Source organism: Solea solea, chromosome 6 (assembly GCF_958295425.1).
Source record: "Solea solea chromosome 6, fSolSol10.1, whole genome shotgun sequence".
NCBI lineage: Eukaryota > Metazoa > Chordata > Actinopteri > Pleuronectiformes > Soleidae > Solea > Solea solea.
Window position 1 is genome coordinate 11,084,937 of NC_081139.1, and position 19,181 is coordinate 11,104,117.

General features: G+C 41.5%; 1 protein-coding gene across 2 annotated transcripts in view; it reads left to right on the top strand.

Annotated features, from left to right (window-relative positions):
- The window catches only part of LOC131461040 (metabotropic glutamate receptor 4-like), a 169,316-nt gene that overhangs the window by 21,903 nt on the left and 128,232 nt on the right, over positions 1 to 19,181 (top strand). For both annotated transcript variants that reach the window (XM_058632016.1, XM_058632018.1), the window contains exon 2: positions 11,043 to 12,104. In XM_058632016.1, the coding sequence (XP_058487999.1) occupies positions 11,553 to 12,104 (552 nt within the window). In that variant the 5' untranslated portion in view covers positions 11,043 to 11,552. The remainder of the gene's footprint in view (positions 1 to 11,042; positions 12,105 to 19,181) is intronic.

Genomic DNA, 19,181 nt, shown 5'->3' on the forward strand with positions numbered 1-19,181 from the left:
AAAAAAGGGCAAAAAATCAAACCAAAGCCATGTTATACTCCATTCACCTGTGGTCTACATATCAGTGGTCTGCACTAAAATACTCCCACTGCAACATCCTCATTGACAGGATTTTCTGCCCCCCGAGCTCGACAACAGCTCAGATCTGTGCGAGTTCTTGTCACATTTCACCACAACATTTTGGAGTCCTCCTTATTGACGGTTCCCCGTCACAGGCTCCCATCGGCACACGAGCAGTGACTCAGACGCTGTTGCCAGACTGTGACACGTATGACGAGACAAAGCAGGTGAGGAGAAGGATATGCAGCTGACACACACTGACCATTCATTACATCACGTGTGCCTATAACAACCAGTTAAAAAAAAGAAAGGCTGCCATGCTGCCAAACATGTCAAAAGACATCTAGTCTTTAGAGTCCACTAGCTCAGATGTTGAACTGTTATTGCCTTTAACCCTTAGAACATATTTCCATTACTATGTTAAAACATACAGTATATACAGAGGCTATAAGACTGTGCAATATAAAGTGACTTATATCCTTTTTTTCAGCACAACCTAAGCAATCTGATGAAAAAAAAAACATTTCATTTTCACCAAGTATATAAACACACCAGAGCAAAAAGTACAGTTTTTGCTACTTTATATCACTACTATAAAATGACTCATAACTTTGACATCACATAAGAAGACGAAAAAACACACATACCCCCAGGATGTCCATATAAGGAGTTGTGTAATATTCCCACCGCAAATTATCACGGGTGCATCTGTGGCACAAATCCGTGCCGCGTGAACACTAAGGATTAATCCAGGCATGTTCTAAGTCCAGCCTACGGGCCAGTAACAGCCCTCGGTGAGATTTTGTATGGCTGCAGCTTCGGTTTTATAATTTATTATTTATGGCCAGGACAAAAAATTGGCCTTGGTCACATGTTACCCCCATTAGTTCATCTAGTAAGGAGTTGAAACCAGAGTCCCAGGTTTGAAACCCACCTGTGACAGACAGCTATATGCATGAGATATACACTCATCTCATAATGTTATTTGACTCCAGATGTGAAAGAAAGGCTTCTTTTTTTTTCACTCCTGTGTAGCTTAGATTTGGTTACATTTCCATTTAAAAATGATAATTGTGACAAAGCAAATAACATTTTTTATAAAACAGTGCATTTGTATGTAAATGTTACCGATAAGAAAAGGGTCTGAAGTGGACACCCCTGCTTTAATCCATACATGTGTTTGTAGAATGATGAGGACTCTGTTATTGAAAAAATAAGAAAACATGAGTTCTACTCTTGTACGCTCAGAGAAAAACCTGTTTTGGAACACGGATTCTTGCTGAAGGTAACTGTATAGGTTAAGGAACAGGTGTTCCCACTCATGGGCTGGCAGTGTAATTCAATCAATTATGCATCAGGAAAAACATTTCCATGCGCTGCATAATGAAATACAGTGTCTCCGTGGAACAAACTATAGACAGAGCACCTGGTGTTGCGAGAAAAATCTGCACTTTTAAAAGGAACAATGGGATACAGATAATGTCACCGCTTATCATGAGGGGGACTGGGGAAGTTGCACCAGAGCTGGATTCCAACAGTTATTGTGATTGTTACCATCAGCTGCGGTGAGGGATCTTACATCCTGTCACACACCAGGGATGCTGTCCTCAACAGGATGTCAGACGGCAGGGGGCGCAGTCGTCCCCTGCCGTCTGACAAACCTGTATAAATCAGAAATCCAGACACGTCACATGTAACATCACGTGGTTGAAACATGTCAAGATTATAATAATTAAAAAAAAAGTTGGTTTTCTGTCTGGCTCAAATATATAACTGGGTAGACAGTATGAACCTTTTTGGACTTTTTGTTTGTTTGTTTTATCTTGTCCTTGGTTACAGCTGCATTTTCACACAAACAAATAATTCTGTTATCTTATAAAGTGGGGTTTTAAAAAAAGTGGTGGAGTTCTAACATAACTGTGCTCAGAAAAAGAGGAATTCTTGTTCTCGATTTACTCCCCATAGTTTAGCGATGTGTGTGTGTGTGTGTATAATGTGACACGGGCGATGGCTCTGATCTTATACGAGGCGCGTTTCTCTCTATCACCAGCACTTTACATGTGACGTTTTCATGTGAGAATTGATGGGATTCAGATTCAATAAGCGGAGACTCAACGTCACACTACAGCTCTCACTCTGGCACGTGATGTTTGTGCCTGAGTTGCTTTTTTTTTTTTTACCTCATTATGTTGAGAAATCACAGAACACTACACTCCTGTGCACTTCCAAACCACGTGTTCCTGCTGATATGATGCCCTCGTTTTCCATACGTTGTAGCTTCGAGGGATTCTTGTGGAATTAGGTGTCTCAGGAGTGCAGGTTTGAGAAAAGATAAATCCCTAATCCTGACAAGTGGCAGGTCTAGCTCAACAAAGACAGTTAATCAATCTGTCTGAGAAGTAGCAGCTTCTCGTATTGACTTTACCCCCCGCCCCTTACACTTTCTAGGACACACTACACTGACAGCTTGTGTGTCGTGCTCCGTCTTCATGTTACAGCAACTGCACATACAGTATTAAGATGTATGTATTAATGTAACTGTATTCTTAAAAACAACAGAGCTGGGGGAAATACAAAAAAATAGAACCCTTTGAAGCATAAGATGAAATACGATAGGCATCATTACCAAGCGCCGCTTAGAGTCAACAGGAGGCTGGAGATACTTCACCTCATGCCATCTTTTTACTGGACCATTAACCTGCCACACAGAGTGAATGAGAGCAGCCTCCAGTGCCAGAGGCTTTGTGAGACCAGCGCTTGTGCATATATTTGAACCTGTACTTTCAAGATTCAAGCCCTGCCTCTCAATCATAGTCGGTCCATCCACGCCTTGGATGTGATAAGTATGGGAACTTATAACTTGGTGATCGATATGAAATTCCCCCCAAAAAGGAGAAGCCAAAGCGATGACGCGGTGAATGTGAGCGCCTGAGAGACAAGGCCGGGGAGTGAGGAATGTGTGGGTGTGTTGTGTTTCATCATTATAGCAAGATGATAGTCACTGAATCAGTCAGTCAGCAACGGGAAGTCAACATTTTTTAATATGCTCTTCTGGCTCCCTGATGTTTCCCCCTCATCTTCATCCTTTTTGAGCCGCATGAGATTTCTCCCTCCACTCTTCCAGTGCAGGAGAATCAGGGCTTGTTCTCACATTTCCGTCCATTTATCTCCTGCTAGATGCAGCTCGGTGATCTTAGCCCTCCATTAGCCTGCACAGAAAAAGCATCCAGTGCACGTAAACAAAAAAATTTAAGGATGGCAAATTTCTCCGTTCCCCCTTTGTTCTCAACCTCAGTCTCTTCCAAATGACTTAACGAGATCATGAAAAGGACACATCACATTTTGCTGTGATGAAAAAGCACGGCTCTGGCCTTGTTTGCGTGTCCTAAAATTCCTATAGCATGGCACAGAAATGGAGCAGCTCTCTGGTGTGGTTGTCATAGGGTTGATATTTCACGAGATAAATTGCACTGGAGTTTTCTCAGGGTTCTCAGGGAAGGGAAATCAAACGGCCACAGTCAGCCATTGCATAATATCATGTCTTAGCAAGATTTACCACACATCTCAGGGTTCTAAATAAATCACAACTGCCAACTGCATTTTGTGGTTTCTGTAATTAATGCTCCCACGACTTAAAATATTCAAGCTCCTCGCTCCTTATGTCTCACAGTGACAAACCACCTCATATGATGAGGGGAAGAGAAAGGAATCCTTTTATTTTGTTTAAAGTTAGTTTTCCCACCGGACTCTGCAGGCAGTGAGTCATACATCATGCTGCACGCTCCCATCACAGTGAGTGAACACCACTATTAACCTGTTTCATCACTTCATTTTTAAGGTATTCACATAATGTGACCATATCTTTTGTTCTCTTAGTTCTTTGTACTCTTTGAAATAGGGCTGCCCCAATATTAATCAGTTAGATGTCTTCATTTTTTTGGGAAGCACTGATCTACGTTTGACACCATTACGACATTTTATGGACCAAACAACTAATCAAAAACATCAGGAAAGCCATTAATATAATGATCAATAATAATGAAAATAAACAAGCAGATTCCAGATTTACCAGTCAAACTGATTGGTGAATTGACAGAATTCAATTCATTTTGATGAACCAAATATTGTCTGTTCACATATGATACAATAGTGATCAAATATTGAACCAATTACAACATGCACATGCATGCCTGATTATACTTCATATCATATTAAGTGCATATATAACCATGTATATATATATATACACAACAGTATGTAGTGCATTTGGTTGCATCAGTTGTCCAGCAACCTGATCACATCTGTGGAAAGAAATGGTCAGTGAGACAGATGGTGGGGGATTTGACGCTCTAGTTGCCTTTTGGAGATGGGAAGTGCAAGAATAAAACATGAACATTGTGGCTTTTGCCCTTAATGATGTTTTGGGGTTTTCCTTTTACTGCCAGTTGTGTAGGTGTAATGAAGCCGTGGTAGTTCTGTGCCACTGATTTCTGCTGCTGTTTTACAGTCCTTTGGAGCACGACTGCTGTCCTGAGCAGTCATGTTACCCAACTACAGTGTGATGCAGCCTGTCAGGACACTATACTCTCTAAGGTGCAGCAATAAAAGTCCACATGGGCTTTTACTGTGATACCAAAAACATCATGAGAGAATCTTATAGAAGGTTCAACTTTCGGGCCTTTTTTTTTTTTTTGCCTTTTCCTGGCCTTGGCCTTGCTAACCATGTCTCAGTTGTGAAATTTCCATAGATAACTTGATGATGGAAACACTAACGTCAGCCAAAAATAGCATCTTTAGTCTTATTCATATTAAGATCATTTTCTGTGGCACCAGTTATTGAACTCTCCACAACTGCTTATTGGTGATTATTGCTTATGATCGTCCACTGATCGTAAGGTTGATGGTATGATCCCCAAGCCCAAGTGATGTATACATGCAACCCTTTACCATTAACCCTGTGGCATCATCAAAGTAGTTGGTTGAGTCTTGAAGGTTCTAGTTTGTTTTTGAGGGATAGGGTTAGCGGTGCGAGAAAATAGTAATCTTCAGCCAACTTTAAGTTTAATTACGCACATGGGTTCATATAACCAGACCTGGTGTACAATATTAACAACCATAACTTAGGATAAGACACAAACTAGGCACCTTTCAAGGTTCCCTCCCTAGATACCAAGGCACCAGGCATCTGGACCTGGTACACTATCTCAAGTCTTACTAACTATATGTATCAGACCTGGCACGCTGCTAGCCAGAATCTGTGATGATGCCTCACCGTTCAGGTGTCAGGCATTGCCTTAGTTCTCCTGTCTTAAAATAATAAATAAATAATCTTCAACTTAAGTCATCACTGACTCCAGAGGTTCCGTCATTTTACATTTTGATAATCAAAATCTCCGTAACAGATTCCATCTCAATAATGTATATATTAAGGTATAGATTAAGACCATTGTTGCACATTGAATTGATTTATCTTGTTTCAGTAGAAACGTTCAGGTAGCATCCTCTAAGCCTCCACAAATGAACCCTCATCACTCCAGTTAGAGTCCTCAGAGCAGCTTCCCTCGAACGACATGCTGGAGTGTCATTTAGAGATACCCTCCTTTCCATCTGTGAGAGGAGAGCTGCAGCATTTCTACAAGTTTACCTGGCTGGCTTTGACATCTATGGAAGGGAAACTGGATGTTGACACGTTGAACAGATGAAAAAACAAGATTCACAAATGTGCATAATGACTGTGTGAAGATTTTGGGTATTCACATAGTCGTTCTAATTTACACACTTAAATACTAAGCAGTCTGTGGTGGTGATGAGGTGAGACGGGAGGGAATAGGGATTAATCTTGCATTTCTTATTCAAACAACATCAAAGTCAGCACTGCTGAAGCCTGTCACGGGACCCATTGGATAGATATGTGATGAACAGTCGGACAGACAGACAGACAGACAGACAGACAGTCTTTCTATTCATTTATAGAATTAGAATTAGTTGTATTTGCACACACAGCAATAAGTGAATCTGACCTTTGCATTTACACAAGGATTTGAACCGGTGACCATTTGGTTAAAAGTCCAATTCCCCTCCACCAACAGATGTGTTTACACTGCTTGGTTTTTCATTGTGGATTTGAACACATCAGTGAATTCACTGAAGTGAAGTAATACTGTTGTACACGTTAGTAAATCTTATTTTTCATACACGTCAGTGACCATTTAGAGCTGGGCTAAGAAGATTAGAAGGGGGGGATAATATTCTTAAATTAATAAACCGATACCCATACAAAACGTATGTACTTTTATGAACCATATTGTCGTGCTGGAAGTTTTACTTTGAAAAGTGAAGAAGTGACATAATGAATCAGTAGTCGAGATTACGAATCAATTAAATGATAAACGATGGCAGCCTGACTCTCATAAACTCACAAACATCTCTCTAGACCTTCGTCAAATATCATTAGACATGTTGCAACACTTCCTAAACACCCGAATTGTCTGTACACTTGAGAACAATTGTTGGTGACAGCTGTGTAGGTGAAGTGGAGCTGGGTACAATGTTAAAACACACCCACACTGTGTCTCCTTCTGCACTTTCAGAGTCAGACTTTCATTTGATTTTTACTTCACACAAGAAAATCTCATTTATTTGTATCATCTTCACTGCAGAAAACAAACACAAGGAATCTAAGTTTTGGTGTGATGCCAGTGAAGGTGTTGGCGTATTCAGCTGCTGCTGCGGGAGCTTGTAACGCTGTGGAACAACACACTTACTGCATTTGCCTGAAGGTTATTATATGGCCTTTTTAAATGGATGCCCACTCTATCCCAAAATATGCTCCAGCACCTGAGGAAAGGTTGTTCCCCTGAAGAATCTTTAATTCCTACAGCTGCCTTTGACATTTTGTGCTTGGAAAGCATTTTCTGTTGCTCTTCTCAGAAGCACATGTTTATTTGAGGTCCTCCATCACGGGCCGGTTTGTAAACGGACACACATTTTGTCTTCTCATTTGCAGCGTTTTAAACTTCTCTCCTGTGTTCACTGTAGCGCTTCAAATGCAAACGGAGGCAGATTTACTCTGTGCTTGTGTGTTTTAAATTCCCACTTGAGCCGCAGCATTGAATCTAGGTTACAGCTGAACTCTGGACATAAATTGTACGCTGAAAGTACTGAGTGAACTAATACTGCACTTTAATTTCAGTTGCTGCATCACCATATGCAATTGTTGAATAAAAATCCTAAAGGTGTTCGACTCTAAACCCCAGTGATGAAAACATGATCCATAGATTTCCACATATGGATGAATGAAATGATTTATTCAAAGGACATAGAGCAGAGAGCAAACCCTGAATGCAATGAGATTTTTAAGATTAGAGAATTAATTATCCACATCCTGGTCCTAGAGGAAACGCTGTGAGATATTAATCTGGAACAAGACAAAGTGAGCTGATTAGCATGATAATGCTTGATGTAATCGTGTGATGTGCAAGATCTTTTCCTTTCAATTGTGCAGCTGATCCTTGTTCCGATCGGCCGGTTGTTCTTCACACACGCTGTCTCCCCCACCAGCTCTTCATTACACAAACATGAAGTTTGATGACATCCATGGAATCTTTTATTTATTGGTCGTGGATCTCCACCACTATCCCTGTCTCCTAAAAATTCACTTCATATACTACACAACTAAAGTGCATTCTGAATGATATTATTTAAAGGACGTGCTCTCTGAAACAAAATGATGTTACTTGTTCACATATCGATGGATTGATTTCGGGAAAAGAAAGAAAGTACCATCCATTATTATGATGTAAACCTTGAATAACATTGAAAGGCTTCTCTAAGGTACTGGCTGTGCATAGAAAGACGTGTGAGTGGTGTTACATGACCAACACATGAGTGAGGGCTGCACGTCTTCCATGTTGCAGTAACCTTGTTGTTGTTGCTGTGTGGATTTATTTTAAGATAAAAGCTTGACAGCTGAGTGTCATTTTGTTTGTGAAGAATTGTGTGTCTAATTTTATTTGTCATTTATTTAGATGACAAAAAACTGTATTATATTTATATTTTTATTATAGATAATGAAGGTTGTGCCCACACGGGTGGTGCAGTGGTTAGCACGCTTGCCTTTGCAGCAAGAAGACCCAGGTTTGAGACCCGGTCAGAACAAGGGCCTTTCTGCATAGAGTTTGCATGTTCTCCCTGTGTGTGTGTGTGTGTGTGTGTGGATGTTCTCCAGCTTCCTCCCACAGTCCAAAAACATGCAATATGGGGATTAGGCAAATTGGACACTCTAAACTCTAAAATGAGCGAATGGTTGTGTGGCCCTGTGATGGACTGGCAAACTGACCTTTCGTTTTATTTCAGTTGAGATTGGCACATTGGAGGATAAAGCGGTGGAAGATGGATAATGAAGGTTGTGATATCAGTATCTGGCACAAACAAACACTTTGTTCGGACACAATAACGTTTTTTTTACTCATTGCGTCGCAACTTCCACGCCAGTGAAACACACCACATCATGTTAAAGCTGCAGTAAATAACTTTTGGTGATTTTTGTCGTTGGGGATTGAGGGAGGGTTTGTGTGTATAGAGCAGCAGTGCAGGGGGCGGGTGCAGGTAAGAAGCATTTATCCTGTCAAATGGCGGAACAACTTGTTTCTTTGTGCAGCAGAATTCACTTCTGAAACCTTTTGTGAGCAATTCTTTGTGTTTTCAGTCATACTCCAAAACTGTTTGCAGTCATCTCCCTTTAGTAGCACAAGATGGCTGTTGTCCGTCTGAAACTAATCACATCTTGTGTGCAATACTGGGAAACACAGAGAATGTGTGAACCTGTTTGACAGTGGTGTGAATGTGACACGCATTTGATTATATTTAAAACACACACATTGCAGCTTTAAATCACAGAAGGATATATTCATAACATTCATTCATTCTTACTAACTTGTGGTGTCAAAATGAACTATGGTCTGCTGTTCGCCATCACTACCCAGTGTCCACTTTATGACAAAAAAACCCAGCACGACATAATTTAATAATGCAGTTTATTTGTGTGAAACTGCTAACACAGACTGCTGGCAGTAGCAGGAGCATCTCTCACTGCCAACGCCTCCGTTCGCTCTGAACTAAGATATGCTGGGGCATGGTATGTAGTTGGTCACAGGGGCTAAGGTGAGTTGGCTGGCTTTCCAGTTGTCATCCGCTCTGCAGCACTTAAAGTGAACCTGCAGTGAATCAACTCGGAAAAATTACTTCTTACTCAGTAGGAGATAGTCGGGTGTATTCAAAGGACCTTGTCACTTCCAATATGCTCTCAATGAATCTCAGCTGTTGCAGATTCAAGGCTTCAACCCACTCTGCTGGAAAACGTGTCTGCAGCCCTGTTCTGTGACTGTGAGTGCTTAGATTGTTCCTTCAGAGCCTATTACAGCTTCAGCAACGACCAGGGTCTAGATATGGATGTACAAGATAGCTTGTAGTGGCATATTTTTTTGTGTTTATCTGGCAGGCATGTGTTGTGTGTGCGTGTATGTCAGGGAAAACAAAAATGGGGGTGGGCGGGAATGATAATGTTGGTCTTTGTGTGTGTGTGTATGACAGTGTGGAGATAAGAAAACTCCAAATCCAGCTTTAAATCTGCATTATGTACCTGCTGAGCTTGTTTACAGCACTATATAATCTGAATGCAATGACCCTTACAGAAGCTCGCTTCTGTCACAGAGCAGGAAAACACGGTTCAGCATATCAGCGGAGCTCAGTTTCAGTGTGTGTAAACTATTTAAGTGCCCAGTATCCTCTGCTACCAGGAGTCCGTTTGCCTAATGCAGTCATTTCTTGGATTCCAAAAGCTGTGCTCTGAAATTTGTTTCTGACTCGCTTAAAATCATATTTGCTGAAATCCTCTTCATGTTCATGTAAATGAAAACAAATCTGCAGCTCTCACAATACTGTAATATATGCAACCACTCATTCAATTCAATTCAGACAACATGAAATGATACACCAGGTTATAGAGCATGAATGAGGACTGTACTGGAGCTTAGTGGCGTGAAAGCACGACAACTGACCTTCCTCACTGCGTGCAGGTGACCAGAATCTTCACAACAAGCTGGAGAGGCATACTGCACACCGCTGAAGCAGCGGCGATTGCCAGAAATTGCAGAAAATGGCAGAGAATGTGCGACCAATGTTCCCAGTTCCACTACAGAGCACGATTTCCTCTGTTTTGGGGGTGGAGCTTTGACAAGACAGCAGATGGGAGGAGATGGGATGTATCTGTTGCCATCTTGCTTTTGTGTATACTTTGGATAAAACAAGGCTGCTGACCATAATAACATAATCACACTTTCAGACTCCTTAGAGCCAATCCCCACTGGTTTGTTGTACTTTTATACTTGCAAGGCACACACTTACAGCCGTTTTTAAGACTGTGCCTCTGAGACCCCATATGAATCCCATTAATATAAGTAATTGATTTTGCCTGAAGAAAGAAGAAATGGTCCATTTGGCACAAAGAGGTATCCACTCTATCAGTACCTTTGAACATCCTTTTAAACCCTTAATGCTTCCAATGCTTTGACAGCCTTTGAATATGTGATTTTTGTTGCAGCAAAGATGATATATTTTCCCTGGAAAATAATAATTCCACAGCAGAGCCAACAGCACAGCCTGGAAACCATGTAGCAGACATATCCATTAAAGAAAACAAAACAGTAGAAGAATGTCAAAAAATATTGTGATGAGGTTAAGTGCATATGCTGACCAGGCTGTCAACTTTGACAGTCTATCGCAGCCTTTTAATTGACTGCAAAGGCAAGACATCAGTTTGGAGGCAAAATTGTATCTTCATTTCACAAAATACTGCAGCAAAAAACGTTAAACCACAGTGGAAAATGTGATATTGAAATGCTCATACCAATACATACCCGTTTACCTGCTCCTCTGCTTCCTCTGTCCACTGTCTCACATCTCTGCTCTTTTTCATCTTTCAGGAATTTGCTCTGAAGCCTGTGGACCTAAGCAGGCCTGAGGGCTCTGACATACACCCAATCCCTGCCCACGGGAGCAGGGGAGATTAAAAACTTCTGATCGAGGTGGAGAGGGAAGAGACATAGTGAGAGAGCGAGAGGGGAACAAAGAGGAAAAGCTTATTGCTCACCTTTGTTCTTCCTAATGCCCCAAATGAAGGATCTCCAATGGAAAGTCTGAGAATAACAGCAGACACAAGAGCAGCTACCCACCGCTGTGGTGAGATGATGGATTGAGGGAATGTAAGAAGAGAAGAGTACAGGATTACATCCAGTGAAGAGCCAGGATCATATTTTATATTAATTGAATGCTGGGGAGAGAGGAGAGACATGAGAGGAAGCATTTTCTGTGCCAACTCCTTCTAGAGGTATTGGAATTAACCCTCAGGCTGTTAGAAAGTAACACCTGACTCCTTTTGTTTGCTGATCACTGGATTTGGTCGTACGAGGTGGACGCGTGCTCATTCCGTGGTCATGTTTCAATCTTCGGCATGCAGACTGGATCGTACCGGGTGTCAACAGAATGGCCTGTGTCTGCCACTGCTGCTGCTGCTGCTGCTGTTTGTAGACAGCTCACTCAACACTGCTCAGGCTGCCAAACCCAAAGGACCAGGACACACACATTTGAACTCCATCCGCATAGACGGGGATATCTCCTTGGGCGGACTGTTCCCAGTACACGCCCGAGGCCATGATGGAAAGCCATGTGGGGAGCTGAAGAAGGAGAAGGGCATTCACAGACTGGAGGCTATGCTCTTTGCCCTTGACCGCATCAATAATGACAATAATCTGCTGCCCAACATCACACTCGGAGCCCGTATCCTGGACACCTGTTCCAGGGACACTCACGCCTTGGAGCAGTCTCTCACCTTCGTGCAGGCTCTGATCGAGAAGGACGGGACCGACGTCAAGTGTCTGGGTGGGGGCGCGCCCATCATCACCAAACCCGAGCGGGTGGTTGGTGTCATCGGAGCTTCGTCCAGCTCCGTCTCCATCATGGTGGCCAACATACTCCGCCTGTTTAAGGTAAAACATCCTCACATCACGTTTGAGTTTGATTGTCCAGCGCTTAGACCAGCAGCATGAATACTGTATGAAACCGAAAACTCTGATTTTCTTTTTTGTTGTTGTTGTTGTTTTGCTTTATTGATCGTCTTATACATTGTTTGAATAATTAATAACACTGGCTGAGGAACTACAAGAGCTACTGAGCAGTGTGAGAGAGCAATATGTATAAAAATCTGCTGCCACATGATGGACACTTTCATAAGTTTAGAACGGAAATCCCTTGGTAAATTTCAGCACTCTGACTTTCGCCCTGGAGAAGTTGGTTGCTAAGCAGTAAGAGGTAATGTCTGCCACGAAACACAAGTGATAAAAAGCATCCTGCCTGATTTCATAGTTTACTTTCTTTTATGAAATGTTGTCTACTTCTCTGTGTTTAATGAATTATTTAACACTCATTTTATTTTCCATGCAGCCAAGCTTAATGGCCAACTCTTTGTTTGTTTGCTATTTACAGCTCACTGCAAAATACACAAAATTCTCTTTGTTGGAATTACATTTTACACTGAGACGTACTCTCGTGTACAGCTGCATTTCATGGACAGCTGCACACTTCCGCATAGCTATAACTCAAATGGCTGTCAGTGGGACTGACGAGTTAGTGGGTTGTTGAAATTCCCTGGTAATTAGGCCGAGGGATTCTTCCTTTCCTTTTACAGATACAAGAAATCAGCTGTGTTAAAAATATGGTAATAATCCAGACTCCTGAGTTCTCCTTCACCCTGATCTCACATTAAAATTCATGTCCTTTTCAAACAATATTCCCCGTTTTCTTGCTGTTGAGTGCAGCAAGGCCATGCAGACGGTTGCTGCGTCACAGAACTGTTTCCTGCAGCTGATTCAGTGTCTTTCCTCAGTGAGTGTTTACCATCCTCAAATTGGGTTGTGACCTTATTGACTAACTGAATGGATTGGCTTCCACTTAAATAATGATAATTTGTATCCTCTGATGCAAAGCTGCACATTTAAATCTCACAATGCATCCGTCTGTATTTCCTTCACAGTGTCATTGTGCACAGAGCAAAAGAGAATAAGAGTTTATTTGGCTAAAAAAAAGTAGTATTATTTTGTGTATTTCATGGGACAGATATAGTAACACAATTATCAGATAGACAGTAGTATATACAATAGACTTTTAAAGAAAGAATCTTACAGTTTTTCAATCGTCAAAATTCCCTCGTTTGTGACGAACTGAACTGAATCACTTCACTGAAACGATTTATTCATCTGAGGCAGCAGCCAGTGGGCGGGGCCAAAGTGATTTGTTCACTGCAAAGGAGTCAGTGAGTCACTCAGTCAGTGAGGGAATCCCTGTGTGTCCCCCGAGCTAATGGCTAATGTAGTCAGATGTTTACACTTAGGAAGAACATAAACACACACACACACACACACAGTCATGTTCCCTGTTGTTTTAACTTTGACTTTCCCAGTTAGCACAAACTTTTAACGTTACGCTGGCCCATAATGACAGGACAGTGTCAAGACTGAGCTGCCACTGTGATGGTTGAGGATGAGGACTCAGGCAACTAAGAATTACAGTAAATGTGGCAAAGCTATACCATTTCAAGTCTATACATAATGTAAACCAGCACATAGATAAATACATCAATAAAGGCAAATGTTTCAGTGATTATTTAATGCGAGATTGAATCCTTTCAAAAGTGCTGCACCGTGATCTGGCCACCTTTCACACTAAATACGTGCCCTGAGTGATATTCAGCGGCTTTAACTGTCAGAATCAGCAAATCCAAGAGCAATGACAAACTGTATATCAGATAAAGTCCCCAAAACATGCGTTAATCTCTAATATTTAGCAAGGACATTTCTAAAATCTCAATATTTAATAAAGAAAGGAGTCTGGTGTATTTAGCGACGGCACTGCTGAAAGCCGGCGATCGTGAGCCTAATCACAACCTGTTCGGCTGTATTTCAGTCCAGTGACTGTGTCAGACGGAGTCTGTGCTCCAGTCATGCAGGAAGTACTGAATGACTCGGTGAACAAATCTATTGAACAAATCTTTTTAATGAACAGATTCTAATGATTCAGTACACTGAAAAGAACTACCTTTTCCATCCACAGAAACTCTTTATAAGGAATCATCCCTTTGTTTATTTGCCTTAGCTTAGATTATCTTTCACCTTCATTCTGATTTGTTAGTTTTTGATTTCTTCTGACTTTTGATTTCCAAAACTAGAACCATTGTAATTTATCTGCAGAATTAGTCTGTCAACCTGAATGAGTCAGTAATTGTTTCTTCTTCTCTTTCTAATGTTATGTATACATTTTTCAAGCATTTAATCATCAAGCAATGATGGAATGGTGACAAAGCAGTGTCTCACTTTTTTATTTATTGTCACCGCTGTAATAGACACTGAACATTCAAAGAAAAACATGTTGTTCTCTACAATCACAGACGTGTTCTGCAGGAAATACCCTTTGTAGTGTGTGAGGATATTATTAGTGAGCCATAATAACTGTATGTGCACTGTTTGTTCCATTGCGATCACAGATTTGTCGATTGAATGTGAATCTTCAGGTAGAACATGAGTTGTAAGCTGGGGACACGCTACACAACAGACAGTCAGTTCACAGAACTGCACCTGATGAGGGATCACAGACTAGTGACAGTTTAAAGGGTAAACAAACACGGACAACAAATGCCTCGCTGTTACTGTGATTTCAACGGTTTTGCTATTCTCGCTACTTCCTGTTGTCTTCGTCCTCTGACGCTATTTCCTGTGTCCCACCTACACCTGGGCAGCATAGTGGCACAGTGGTCAGTAGTTAGGTTAGCACTGTTCAAGAAGCAAGAAGGTGCTGGGTTTGATTCCCTTTCTGTGTGGAGTTTGCATGTTTTCCCCATTTCTGTGTGGGTTTCCTCCCACCATCAAAACATGTTGGACACATTCGGTCAGGTTGGTCCCTTGTCGCAGCTGATCAACCCCCTACCTGACCTCCACATTTCTGTTGTATAATGACAATAAAGATGTTTTCATTGACTGTTGGCAACATGTGTTTGCAGTTGGATCGGTAATCAGTACACACAACCCGATTGTGTCCAGAATCAACAATTCAAACATGTTTGACTGCCTAAGGTCAGGTGTCAGATCTGCACACTAACAGATTTCTGTCCCCAACTGGTGCTGACTGGTGCAGACTCTGCCCAACTGTGAATCGTGGGTAAAATCCGGCACAGAATCTCGTAGTGTGTCCGCAGCATAAGTAAAACAAAATTATTTTTTATGCTTTCCTTTTATGTATAAGTTGATATAGTATAGTATAGTAATGCTCACATCATACTCACATACAGCTCTATAATTTAATAATGTCTCTTATTCCACAGCCTCACAAAAACCAAGTCAGATTTATGCTGCCTGTCAAAGCCCCCCCCGCGTTAGTCTGAGTGAACTCAGTTTGATCGAAGACACTCAAGTTTTTTTTTTTGCATCATTTATATGTTCTAATGCACTGTGTGCAGGGGAGTTTTTTTCTTCACTTTATCTATGCATCTATTCATGAGCATATACAGACCCATTGATAAACACAGTTGAATGTGCAAAGTCCTGTGGCGGATTTCTTTTTATCTCCAACGCTGAAAATATGCATGTACGCGCTTGCACAGGTGAGAGTCTGCGGGAAACGGTAATGAGCATTTCCAGCAGCATTCTCTGGATCTCACTCTCACATGGAAGCCTCAAATCTGTCATTAGCGCCGTGATCGCCCGCTTTTCATTAGAGCTTGTAAGCAGCGCCCTTGCATATTTAATTTGGATTCCTCTGATCTCCTTTATCTTTATCCTTAATGTATACATAATATTAGCATTTCCCCGTCTCCTGCCTTTTTACACTCAGGCAGATGGAGGAGAAGAAAGATGTTCCAGTCAGATGGCAGCTGGAAGAGATTTTGCCACTTCATCTTCACTAACTCTCACTTGGGCTTCCAAGTCACACTATTGAAAATCAAACACTTTCCGCGGCTGTTGCCAATCAATCAACAGCCACTCTAATTGAATAACAGTCACTACAACAATCAAAAAAGAAAGTAAGCTCCTGACATGATGTAAAGCAGTCTGGTCAGTGGTATAGATTAAACAGTAAACTTTTAATGGAAGTTCGGTGTGTGTGGTCAGTTAGGTGGGGTCCTGAGTTATGGCTTCCCAGGGATCCACTGGTCAAGCCAGATGCCAGCTGGTTCTCCATGGTCCTTATGGACCCACGGAAGGTTTTGCCTTTAACAACAGCGAGACATTGGCATGCATGACGTCGCATTTGAAGAGAGAGGAGGAAAACACAGGTCTGCTCGCGCTGCAGCTCGACATAAATGTTTGCTTTAAAAGGAGGCAATGCATGTCCACGGTTACCGCCGCAGCATACTGATGAAGCCACGCAGGCTGTTAGGCAGCTGGACACGTGAATCACTGTATACTTGTCTAGCCATCAAACACACAACATGTCTATTAACATTTGAAGCAATCAAGCACATGTTAAACACGCCGGGTTTAACCCAGCAGCAGCAGCAGCAGCAGCAGTAGATGTAGTTATTAGGTTTACTGAAAAGTGTTTCTTGAGCACTCAGCTGCATACAGATGTGTTCTAGAGCGGCTTGATGAATATTTTACTCCAGCCTTATGTAACAGCAGCACATGGACCACAAGCTGCAGCTTGAGATCATTTCAGTGTAGCTCATTGTGAAGAGGGAGCCACTCAGGCAAGCACTTGGGGAAAAGATATGTCATGATCACACGTAAACTGTGTTGATGACTGCCTCACCCACACGCATTAAGTCAACAGGCATCGCACACAAGACAGGTTCAACCAAGTTTCTACCACCAGCTCAATTCCAGTTCATTAAGCAGGAGGTCCTGACAGGGAATTCCTCCTGTTCTCCTCGGCTGCAGCAAGAGTTTCACTCTTGTTCCGCGAGAAGGGAAAATGTACTGTTATGAATTTCATTTGTTTCATTCTGTGGTGCACTTGAGTGGCATAATGGAGAGTTAGTGACCCAGCAATAAGACACTCACAGTGTTCTAGCCCTTAATGCTCACTGGAAAGCATTTTGCTGGCTCCTTGTTCTGACATCACAGCTCACTGCTAGCCCGACAAACCGTCTCACGTTCACTGAAGAGGCTGGTTTTATAGCACAGAGGCCACTGAAGAGTAGAACAATGCATCAGTTTAGAAGTTGGAAACTAGATGAGGCTGATTTTTCATGCAAAAGTGCACAGGCTTTCCATGCATCCCACTCATTCTGACATTTTCCCTTGACCTTAGTTCATGCTCTTGTTTCACACTTTAGACCCACAGAAGCTGATGTGCACAGTTGTTGATTCCACATCTTACCTGTTTTGCAAATCGTCTCTGGATTCTGAGTCTGAGAGGCAAAAACTAAATCACATTTTGGTCTAGACTTGTGCTGTTACAGCTGAATTTAATGTTAGCCTGTAAAGTGGCCTGAACTCTCAAACTGTCAAGCAGAGATAAAGCCTATAATATGTCGTGCTGGATAAACACCATAGAGCATTAATTGTTGATTAGAGAGCAGCCTTCAACTGGCATCTCTGAGCATTACTCGCTCATAAATTCTTCGGGGATTTTTGTACATTATGACATTGCTGGTTATAGATGATACATTATTTATGCAAATGGGTTGGAAAGTAAATGAAGTACGGTAAGACTGTATTATAAAAAAAGGGGCATATTTTAAACATTTCAAAAAAACAAAAGCAAACTCAGTGTTGGAACTTGCTGTGGTTTGCTTTTACTGCCATGTTAGCAACACTATACTGTGACTCATTTCTGAATGTGAGCACTCAAGGGGATCCAGGGGAGGCGAGGTTGGCACAATTAGTAGAATCTGCTTGCAAGGTAAACACTGTCGTTGTCAATCTCATATATATGCATGTGTCAGAAACTTAGCTATGCAGCAAACTGCAAGGAGCATGGTAGATATTATTAGCAGCTGACGGCCTCTTTCATGATTCCTTGAATGAGCTTGCCGATACATTCGGCAGCTGTTTTCTGGTCAAAGCTCCATCACATCACTCTCCCCCAGAGGTGCTCACCATCTGCTTTGTTTCAACCTCCTTTAGCACTTTAACGGTTATTTTCCCCCAGTTGATCCTCTGCTCCCGTAGAAAAACAACATTTTGCCTTCAGTTTGCTAAAATCAGTCAATGTTTCATCATAAAGATCACTGACTGCAGCTCTGACGGAACCTTGAATATTCCATCTACTTTTTTAGTTGACAATATAATTAAATACACAAAATTTAATTTGTGTTCTTTCAGAATTTGTAATCCAACCGTATTAGATCAGAGGTAAACATATTACATGAGCCATAATATAACTTTGTTTAACAATTGAATTTTAATTAAAATGTTCCTCTGAGTGTATACAAAAAATCATTCTAAAGTTTTAAATCTAGTTTAGAGGCTGTGATGTCTCCAACTGCCATTCTGAAGCCTGATTTTTTTGTACTTTCACCACTGTCATGTTTGTGTTTCAGAACCAGAATTATCCATATTTTACAGAGCCCCACACATGACATGGGGGGGAAACTCACAACCATTCACACCCATGCCACACACACAAACATGAATGTTTGGGTGTGAATGGATGAATGGTCATCAGTGCTAAAATGCTATATAAATACTGACATTAATGATCTTGTTCATTGAATATCATCAAAGTGGTGACTCTATAGAAACTGGATAAAGAGCACAGGGTTTTTTTTATGGTATACAATCCATTCCTCTCTACACTAACTCCTTTATGACCCTCATATGGTGAGTTCTTCAAAAAAGAAAAAAATCCATGCCATGAAATTTCATGCTTTATATGATCATGTTCTGATGGGTTTTATCCGCCTATAAACTTTACACTGTCACAACGGAATGACGGCTCTCTGTCAAAACTGATTTAGCAGCTCATTTAGGGGAATGACAGCTAAATCAAGATAAACTAGCATCAGCCCGTCGAGGCATCTCACTTCAGTGAGCCAGCGCAGATACGATTGTTCACACTGAAGTAGCCATTCT